General features: G+C 39.7%; 1 protein-coding gene across 6 annotated transcripts in view; it reads right to left on the bottom strand.

Moving 5' to 3' along the window:
* The window catches only part of TTC14 (tetratricopeptide repeat domain 14), a 118169-nt gene extending 108174 nt beyond the window's left edge, over window positions 1-9995 (bottom strand). The window contains exons 1-12 of one of the 6 annotated variants that reach the window (XM_075506942.1): window positions 9779-9994; window positions 9567-9688; window positions 9097-9296; window positions 8618-8702; window positions 8399-8528; window positions 7598-7750; window positions 6839-6910; window positions 5576-5695; window positions 5370-5492; window positions 4530-4647; window positions 2382-2491; window positions 406-1905 (exon numbers count right to left, since the gene is read on the bottom strand). In XM_075506942.1, the coding sequence (XP_075363057.1) occupies window positions 951-1905; window positions 2382-2491; window positions 4530-4647; window positions 5370-5492; window positions 5576-5695; window positions 6839-6910; window positions 7598-7750; window positions 8399-8528; window positions 8618-8702; window positions 9097-9296; window positions 9567-9688; window positions 9779-9942 (2352 nt within the window). In that variant the 5' untranslated portion in view covers window positions 9943-9994 and the 3' untranslated portion in view covers window positions 406-950. The other 5 variants (XM_075506945.1, XR_012776428.1, XR_012776427.1 and 2 more) reach the window with 5 other exon arrangements.
* Window positions 9996-10875: the final 880 nt, after the last annotated feature.

The raw sequence follows: 10875 nt of genomic DNA, 5'->3' as shown, positions 1-10875 counted from the left end.
AAAATTACACTGTACCTTTTTTGCAACTGACCTATATCTACAGAATTACTTGGAACACTTGCAGCTGAAGTACAGTTGGTATTGCATGTCCTGCCAACCATCTTTGGAGAACTCACTGTAAATAGAGCATAACTTTTCCCACTGCAATGCAACCACTGCCTTCAAGCTACTTGTAAAGCAAATACCTAACAACAAAAAACCCCAAACAAAAACCAAAGGCCCACGCTTGAACTTACATAGATAATAAACACAGTTTTAAAACTCTCTCTTCTACTTCTGTTGGGGTTTTTTTCACATTACTTAGAGAACATGTTTGATGCATTTAAAGAATGCAATACGCTTGCCTTCACAGACACTGGAGGGTTCCATTCACTTAAGCAGCACATATAACCAGTGCACCGGTATGAAACATCCCAGCACCATTAACAAAAATCAAGACACAAAATTAAGAAAAATTAAGAAAATTTAATGATCAAGTGAGCTATATACATTGATGGCACATGACTTTCATTCAGTGATTCCCTTTTTATAGCTGAAAATTAAGTTTGATACAAAAATAACAGTCAATAGTACCCCAGGGGATAGGGGGGAAAAAAAAAAAACCAAACAAAAAACATCTGTTGTTAAAGTGCATGTTTGATATGAGCTCCACAACTAACTACAGTCCAGGGGTATCAGGATTTCAACCCATCAGACAGAGAATACTGTACAGGAAGATCCTAAGTTAAGAGCACAGGAAACTTAGATTTTTAAATAATAACTGATATTTTATGTAGGATAATCCTTGCATCTCTTTCCAGCATACAATCTGTACTTTAAGAATTCTTTGACATTCTGCAAGACAGAACAAATTCCGCCCTTCTATCGCTCTTCATATGCATTTCCTCAAGAGATACTCAGATAAAAGTTCATTTAACTACACTCATCAGAATAGCATTTTCTTAGGTAGTTTACTGTTTCTTCTGCTTACTTCCTTTTTCCTTCTCAAACTCAGCTATTTGATTGAATATGTTAACTAAGTTCTGGGGCAGGTTTCTTTTAATGCCACTTTCTGTTTGTGCTGTACCATTTAAAGATGTTTCCTCATCTGGTTCCTTTGTTTTATTAGTCTCCTCATAACTGCTTTTCCTACCCTTATACTCACTTTCATTTTTATGCTGACCTAACACATGCCTATCACTATCGTAACTTTTATCACCTTCACGTAAGCAGGTGCTAGAATACGATCTGTACTTTCCCAGTGACTTGCCAGAGTAGTCAGACCCTGCTGGAGACATGTAATACCTGTCTTGACCTGAGCCATGTTTTTTAAACTGCTCTTTTCTCCCCTCTACATTCCTTTCTAATTTCCTAAAATAATGCATCCTGGGTTTATCGTTTGACTTATGATACGAACCCAAAGAACCCCTCCGACTAGAGAAAAATCTATCCGTTTTACCATATTTTTCAGTTTTGCTACTACTTGGCAGAGTTCTGGAGCTACTGTAAGAATCTCTTGAATCTTCAGACCTACCTCCAAAAGTGTCTTCATCATCACCTGAAGTCCTCGAAAAAGAACAGTGTCTGTCTTTCTCTCTTACTTCTGGTTTTGGACACACTAAGCTGTCCTGCCTTTCCAGCAGATTTTCCACTTCAAAATTTTGGTTAAGAAAGGAAGCAGAGGTATCAGCCGGAGGCGAATACCACTCCTCTTTCCTAATCTGATCTTTATAATGGGAAGAAGCTCTAGATGAGCATTTTTTGGAGCTGCGGGCAGACTCTGATCTATTTCGACGCTTTTTCCTACGTTTCTTGTGATCAGAGGAAGAGGAGGAAGAAGAAATTGATACATCTGATGAAGAATCACTTGATGAGGAGGAGGAAGAGGAGGAGGACGAAGTCGATACTTTCCTTTTCTTCTTCAACCTAAAAAATGTAATTAACCTGTGAGAGAATCTTCAGTATCAGGCAAAAATTGTGTATAGAAAGCAAATGTCTACTCCCCAGAGTTTGGCTGAGACTGGACTGCAAGGCATGAATGGAAACTGAGCCTGAGCTGGCAAGACAATTTCAATTTTTTGATAAAGAAATGACATTTAAGATTAAATCCACCAAACAGTATGTTATAAAAGGCATCTTTCCCAGTTTAATATGGCATTACACTTTGCAAATACTTCACATTGCAAAGTATTTTTTAAACAACTTCTCTTCCACATGCATCTCCATTAAAGGTTATTTGCACTAAAGGACACTGCCCACAAAAAATTCCAGAAGAAAAGCAGCTTACCTAGGTGGAAGTTCTACCTAGCTTACTGTTGGACAATCTGTTTGGAAATGCATTGTTCATAGTCTTATCTGCACTTATTGCCACATAATCAGTATACTGAATATAACAAAGTTACCTTTTTTCTTCTTTTAAGAGCTTACGCAATTTTTCTGCACTTGTTTCTACTTTCTTTTCTTTCTGTCTCTCTTCTTTGGCAGCTTGTTTCTCCCTCATTTCCAAAGATTTCTTTTTTGAACCCAAGCATCATAAAAAAATTACATTAAAAGTAAGTGTAAACACGGGTATTTTTCCCCATGCCCCCAACCCCATTCGAATGTATAATTACACCAGGGATGTTTTACCAGGATTCCCAGATCAAGAATTAATATTGTTCAGGAGTTTGGCATTGGCCATTGTGATAATCAGGTTTACATTAAGGACCATATTGCAGTTTTTATTCCATTAAAAAAAAAAAAAAATATTTGACCAGCCATTGCAGTGGTACCCGTGATCCAGCACACCATGAAGCATGGAGCCCAAAAGGTATAGATAGAACATGCAAGAAAAGCACAGTGTTAGCAACATGAAGAAGGGGGGGGGGGGGGGGGGGGACGACAACCCAACCCAAAAAGAGGAAGGTTTCAGGGAGAGTATCATTATTGTAGTTTACAAGTAAAACATGGCAGAACCCATTGTATTCAAGTTGGCCATGTTCAAATACAAACCGTTTTGTAACAATTTCACAGACCAGTTTGATGCATAGTTTACGTAAGAAATCATGTTCCAACGGTTTGTTGGCGATGAGCAGCACCAGATGTCAGATACAGCAACAACGGTCCAATTCAGAAGAAAATGCATTGGAGAAAAACACATAATCAGTATTACAGGAAAACATACTTCAGTGGTGTTTCAGCCATTCTAGCACAACAGTGATAGTATCAGACTTACGTATTAAAATACATGTAAATGCAGAACAGCATCTCATCAGATGAATAATCCTTAAACTACTTAAGTCTATTAGAGATCAGTCTTCTGCCATCTACAGCCCTAAAGAGTAGCTCTAATTATACTCAGAGTGAGCAGAAAGTCTGATTATTGTTTTCAAAACTTAGCAACTGTCTTAAAAGAGACAATAAAGGAAACCCTTAATTGCAGTTAAGGCTATGCAAACCAACAAGCAATAGCTAGCATCGTGGTTTTTATCTGCTGCATCAATGACCCATTACACCAGGAAAATGCTCAAGGAGAGTAAAATTTATCTCCTATTTGCTGAGTATCCTTCATCAGTTTAACTGAGACTGACACCTCTTTCTAAAGCAGCCAAATGTGGATAGTGCTCAAATACCATACAATGTTTTATCTATCATGTAGTTCAGTTTTATTAATAAGATTGTCATATCTCCTCTCCCCCTTCTTTCGACACAGCCTGTCAGCATTATGGCTCCACCAAGTGAAGAAGTGTTGATTCAGGCCATCTACCCCAGTCTATGTACTTCCTTACATTGTACTTCCTTCCTCCAGAAGCACAGAACAGAACAAGCCTGTTCCTCAGTGCTCTATTTTACTCTTTGATCCTCTGTGGAAGACAACACAAGTGAAGGAGGTAAATAAAAGAAAAAAAAGATGACAACTCAGATTAGCACAGAGATCCACCAGGGCTCAGGAAACATGCTGCGTGCAAGAGGAGAGAGAAAAAAAACCACACAGCAGAGAAGAAAGCTAAGATACTCAAAACTGCCTGCCCACCCACCCTCCACCTCCTGCTGTTTTACTTTAAATCACCTCTTAATTTCCCCTCTCATGGGATCTTCCTGTGAGTTAGCTTTGGCTGGTGTTACTCTATCTTTTCATAATTACTCTAAATGACAAGGATCTGGCTGGTACATGCTGCTGTGCAATGTTTATTTGGCTTGCCTAAGTGTTTTACATTTTTCATGTTTGTATTCACAGATTGTTTTAATTTAACATTATTAATCATGCTTGTGTAATGGAATATTTGTATCCTTGCTTTAGCTGACAGGGTTAATAGGCTTTGCTCTTCCCCCGTCTCCACTGTTTGGCATTTCTTTACTATCCTGTTCAGAACAGTGGAGTCATCAAGAGGTACCTTTCTTCTGGTAGGTACAGCCATAATGCTCACTATAAAAGATTTACTGTGGAAAAGGGAAGCAGAGAATAAGACAAACCATCAACTTAAACTCTCCCTGTTCAAAAGATTTAATATGATTTTTGGTGTTCATTTATTGTCATTGGAGCACTATATGAAGAGAAAGTAAAGAATCACCTGCATATGCTTACGGAGTTTCGTTAAGGCCTCTTCTGCTTCCTGAAAAGTCTCATCCAAACTTAAGGCTTTTTTATAATAACTCTCAGCATTTAGTAGTTTGTCTTCCTCTTCCAACCTAAAATTCAAGTGATAATTTATATACAGTTGAGCCACAGATTTTGACTCTTTTTTGTTATTTTTAGGACTATCTTTCTTATTTGCACTATGACACTGCCACTGCCTCCGTCCAAGACCATATCTACCATCTTAGCCCACTTCAGTAAAGAAATAAAACTGTATTTCTGACACATTTTCTCCTAATCATCATCAGTAATATTATTCTTCAAAATTTCAATTTCAGTTTCAAAAATACTGTCTCTCTCTTCTTAACACAGGGCTTAAAATAAATCTATTCCCTGAATATTCAAAAGTAAAATTTTATGTTACAGTAGTTAACCAATATTTCAGTAGAGTAACAGAACATCATTTTGTTACAAATACTTTCTTTAAAAAAAAAAAAAAAAACAAAAAAACAAACAGAAAAAAAAAACCACAACAAACCTACTGGAATATATTCAAACATTTCATAAGACTTTATGCAAGCCTCATAACCTACCAGTGAAAGGATATTAAGGATTAAACCTCAAATGTTTTGCCAAGACTTTAACTGGGACAGAGGAGGAAGTGTAAACCAACTGCACAAGCAGGTATATTTCCAACAAATAATTTTTTTTTTTTTTTTTAACACATAGCCAGGAAGGAAAGATGCCATTCTGTGTCCTAACTAGAATGGTATTAAAAAAAATATTATGAGAAAAATTGTTATCAACCAAACAAAACCACAACCCCAACACTTACTGCCCGCCTCTTTCCACAAGTGTCTGACAAAGGTATTTTCTTGCATTTCTATGGGTAGGACAGTTTTCTAAAGCAATTTCAAAATCACCTATGGCTTTGTTCAGACTGCCTTTTGTTGCATACCTAGAACAACAGAGAAGTTGGATGGATTTTAGTGGTGTTTCTCTTTCACAAAGTAGAAAACCCAACAAAACAAGCAGACTTACAGAGCTCCACGTGCTACCAAAGCTTCAACATTTTGTGGATCAATTTCCAAAGCCTTGTTGTACTCATTCATGGCTTCCACATGGCGCCCAACCTTAAAATAATCAACCCCAGCCTTCACACTGGAGAAAAATATTTAGAAAATATTATGTACAGTTAGCCTATGCAGATTTTGTACTGTTAATTACTCACAAATTCTGGTTCCAAATGAGTGATAAGTAATAAAAATAACACAGTTTTTCATTTACAGAATGAATATTTAAGCACTTTTCTGCACAAAACTCTATGTGTGACCTACCACCATTAAACTGGAACAGGCAGGCTTAATTATATCCAAAGCTAAAAATCACCATTAGACCAATGACATGAGGCGAGATGGGTAGATGGTACACACCGAAACCAGTTCATCTCAAACTGGAATATTCTGAGGTTTTACATTTCATATTACCTGAACCTTTCTTCTACATTTACCGAGAGATTAACTTATTGGAAGAGAACTGATACGAGTTGAATTTCAGAACTTTTCATTATAGACTTTTTTAAAAAATTAAAATTTATATTTAACATTATAAGCAACTTTTCCTGCCATTAATCAAAGTTGCAAAACACTATTGTTTTAAGCAAAACACTGCTTTGTTAGCATAGCAACCAGAAATTCTGAGGCTTCACTCAGATATTTTTTTTTTTTTTTTGAGCTGGTACATTCAAGAGAAGTTTTTCCACAAAAAATTTACATTTTTAGGAGAAAAGTCTTTCTTACTTCTGCCTCCTCCACACTGTAACATGCCCAAATACACTGCAAAGCATAAAAGCAATAGCACCTATCCAGAGTTGCTGTTCCAAATGCAGCCAGGCAAATACATTTAACTTTTCAAAGACAGCAAGTGCACTTGTTAAATCTACAGTCTGAGGCTTAAATGGCATGACAAGCAGTATTAGGTCATTCAACACCCAATTATAAAATGGAAAATTGTGTACTTGGTATTGTCACAAATCTTGCTCTCATCTCATCAATGGGGCAGCATATTATAAATATTCTAAGAAGTTCTCTCTTAAACCTGACATGTATTTTGGAACTGAATCTTGAGACTTTATCTATCATGTACCCAACTTAGCAGTTGGGTTACTTTCAAGAAGATCTTCCTGGTTACATCACTACACACGCAGTGGAAAAACTGGTTCAATGTGTATTTTCTTTCAAGAAATATAACCTGTAACCTAATCTAACCTAACAATAAGCTCTGACAAGAAAAAGTATTGCATACCATTTCAAGGCCCAAGATGCAGACTGCTTTTTCCTCAATGCAGGGGCAAAATCTTCTTCATTGAAGTTTTTACTTTAAGGAAAAAAACAAACAAACCATCAAGTTGGCCTTTTGAGTCTACAAAATTAAACTTACAATATGTAATGCAGTTGAAATAAGACGAAATATTATTTATACAATGCCTTACTGCTCTCCCTCAGTCAGGAATGTCCTTTCATATTTCTGAAACCAGTTTTTCCCAACCCGTTCCACAAGTGCTGGATCAAACTAGTACAGCTGCAGTACATTTAATAAAAATATACCATATTCACACCTGCTTTGGAGCCTAATATATGGAGGGCTCACAACATCAATCATTGCATATGTTTGAGCCTAGTTCACTAACGAGGTCAAATCTATTACTAAAGTGAACGTTGTAAATAAACATCTGACAGAAAACATTAAAACGTAAACATCCTGCATTTCAATCCAAAGATGTGGACAAGATCTATGCAATAAATTCCTAAAGTATTTGATATTAAACATTTTGTGTGATAAAGCATCTTGCTTATTCAGAGCAACAGAATTTCAAATGTAAATTTCTTACTCTAGAGGAGTTTGCTTTTAAGTATTTAAGGACACAGAAGCTGCAGTCATGTAAATCAAAATGAAAATGGTTTAAGTATAAGTGGTCTAGGACTTCCACTCACAAGTCTATTTCACTGGATTAGAATAATCTCCACAAAGCTATAGGATAGCAACAATGCAAAAATCACTTACATTTGAAGACTTCTCATCAAAGACGGTGGATTTGATTCACTTAGTCCTAGTTTTTCTGCTAAATATTCAACTAATGATGGATTAGCGAATCCTGGGGAACGATGCAAAACCTCTTCAAATGTCTCTGCTGTATTAGCAACTTCCATGCTTCGCCTTAAAAAAAAGCACCAATGTACACAAACATGACATCACAGACCTTATACTCAATTTTATGATGCTTCTGTTTAGAACAAAAATGCCTATACTGATATTTATTACTGCTCACAAGCTGCTTTCTTTTACGGGCATATATTTTCCTACTATTTAGCAACCCTTATATCCTTTAGCCTAAGCAAGCTTTTGAAACCTATTTTGGCACCCATCTAGGTATCTCCAGGACACACAAAATATATAAAAATTGCAGAGATAGCTGTGTCCTTCTGTCTTCTAAGAATAATTTTAAGAGTTTCATATTCCAGTCTCCCAGGGTTTTTGTTTCTTTTTTTTTGTTGCTGTTTGTTTGGTTGTTTTTTTTTGGGGGGTGGGGGTTGGTTTGGTTTTTTTTGTTGTTGTTAACACAGTCCCACAGTGACATACCTCACTCTGCTTTTGCTTTCTTTACATTTTAGGAAAGATACTAAAAGACCAACCACACCTGACATATCCAGAAACAAGTACGTTAAAGAGATGAACAACAAAAAATAGGTAATCATCCAATTCAATCAGAAACACCAGCGGCAAGTTTAAAGAACAGTCTGTCAAAGATGCTCTTCAGACACACTGAATACAGCTGGCAAGTACTGCTGAATAACATATTCTTACCTGTAATGTAATGGGAAGTCATCAGAAGTAATTACACCTAGTTTTGTACTGGAAAGATTAGGTGGCAGAGCTGAGCTGTAAAGCGACACTGTGAGCTTCTCATGGTAACGATCAACATCCTTGATTGCAGCTATAGAAACAATAAAAGTTACGATAAAATTACAGAAACGTCTCAAAACTGAAACAAATGGATGCCTGACAACTTTTGCAGCTACTTACCTCGAATAAGGTCTCCAGTTTGATAATAAGATAAAGGATCTCCATGGTTGCTTTGAGAAGGCACATCTCTCAAAGGACAAAGTGCCTGCAATAGAAAAAAGGAGGAATATCATAAACAAAGCCAAAAGGTTTTTTTTTTCTCCTCCCCAAGATTAAGCCAGAAGACTAGTTTAATCTTAATGCACATCAGAGCAGTGATTGTTAAAAGCATGCCTTGGTTCAAATAAAAGTTTATGCATCCATACATAATGAACTTTTCAACTCAGAAGTAATAAATATTGAGTATGGGTCATAAAAATAAGTGTTTGCTGACTCAGCAAAGCATCATAAGCTGTCCACATATTCATCTGCCATGCACCATCCCAAAGTTCAGTTTCACCTTTACACATAGCACTCCGCTAAGAGATACAAGAAGCAACTAATACATTCAAAAATTACTATTTATCAAGAATAAAATATTGATCAAAGCTATATCTTACAGTGATTTCTAAATCTGAAATCTCCCGTATGACACCACTTCCCAGACAAATCAACACCATGAAAAAGCCAAATTCACGAATAGAAGTAATCCTCCCAATCACGATATCACCACGTTCGATGTCTCGAAAAAATAATTCTCTCCTCTCTTCCCTGGGAACCTCCATGAACCGTTCCAGCGGAGGCATAACAGCATAACACTCTGCAACACATGAGAAATTCACAGTTACGAAAAGACTAAGCTACAGCCTGAAAACACAAAATGCTTCACAATAGCAAAACATGTTAAAATCTGATTTATTTGTGCATAAACAGGAAGTTTATGCACAGCCTATAAAAAGCAACAGTAAAGCTTTTCACTTTGTGTTTAAAAATACTGCTAATTTAAGGGCAGTATCCTTACACTACCCAGCGGGCCTTACCGAGTGACAGCTTTCCAGAGAAGCCGCGGCGCACCCGTCCGCAGATTTACCTTCGTTTTCCTCAATCACGTCGGCGAGAGGCCCATTGGGCTTCCACGAGTGAGCAAAGAGGAGATCAGCTTTTTTGGCAATGAAGCGCTTTATCTCGGTGTCAATGCTCGCCGTCTCTTTCCTAGGGGAAGGAGAACCCGGTGAGAAACACCCCGCGGCCCCCTCACGGCTCGCTCGCTCCCCTCGACCGCACCGCCTCGACGCCCCTCACCAGGCGGCCGGCGGGTGCGGGGCCCCGCGGGGCGGCTCGAGGGAAGCCCCCGGCGGCGGCAGCAGCCCACGGAAGTCGGGGTTGTCGTGCTGCTCGGCGCGGAGCAGCGAGAGCAACGCGGGGCCGTGGTAGCTCAGCGCCTGACGCAGCAGCTCCCGGTCCATCGCGCCGCCGCCTCGCCCGGAACAGGAACCAGAGCCGGAACGCCCCCGGTCCGCCCTGTCGCGGCGATACGGAGCAACGCGCATGCGCCACGCGGAGAGGGCGGGGCCAGGAGCGGGGTGGGACCAGGCGGCCGCAGCGCCCCCTGGGGAGCAGGAGGACCGTGGGGTTCGCTCTGAGGGACAGCGGCGGCACCGGCTGCGGCCGGGCCTCTGCCCTGTTTGCGGGCCCGTCTGCAGGGTTCCCGCTGCCTGTATTAAAAAAATACTGCTAGAATAATAAAAGACAAAATCTGAAAGGTAAAAGTTACCACAGATGGCAGGCGCCTACGTAAATTCCCGCCGGCTCGGCACCGCCGAGGGAGCGGCGGCCGTGTCGGGAGAGGGCGCTCCGCCTCCGCCGTGCCTGCGCCGCGCCCCGCTGAGGCGAGTGCGGCCGTCCCGGGCCCACGGCGCGGACCTCGTCCGTGTGTACTAATAGTGGGATTCAAATACGCGTTTCAAAGGGAAAAGACGGCGCTTCCTCACCAGTGTGTCTCGTTCTGAGGAGGCGCGGCCTAGATACATCCAGCGAAACACACCTCTCTGGACGTCAAGTGCAGCATGTTTGTTTCAGAAAGTAGAGATTCTTCAGGTCTGAGGAAACACATCGCTCAAGAAGTTCTCGATTAGTTCTCAGCCAGTTCTTAAATGTTTGCACTAAATTATGGCAAAGAGAAGAAACGAGCGAGCACCGCAGGCACCATTGCTGTGTGGGGCTGGAGCTTACCCTGGAGGTGACGGGGGCTCGCGTCCAAAGTCAACAACCCCCATGTTCATCAGGCTGTTTCTTTGAATTGTCCCTCTGACAGGCTTCCCATCAGAAATTCATACACGTGAAACAAAGAAGCGTGCAGGCGAGAGATGTTCTGGCTTTGTTTGTCAGAATAGCTCTAC

This window comes from Mycteria americana, chromosome 7, assembly GCF_035582795.1.
Source record: "Mycteria americana isolate JAX WOST 10 ecotype Jacksonville Zoo and Gardens chromosome 7, USCA_MyAme_1.0, whole genome shotgun sequence".
Taxonomy (NCBI): domain Eukaryota; kingdom Metazoa; phylum Chordata; class Aves; order Ciconiiformes; family Ciconiidae; genus Mycteria; species Mycteria americana.
This window is presented reverse-complemented; position numbering and strand designations above follow the sequence as displayed.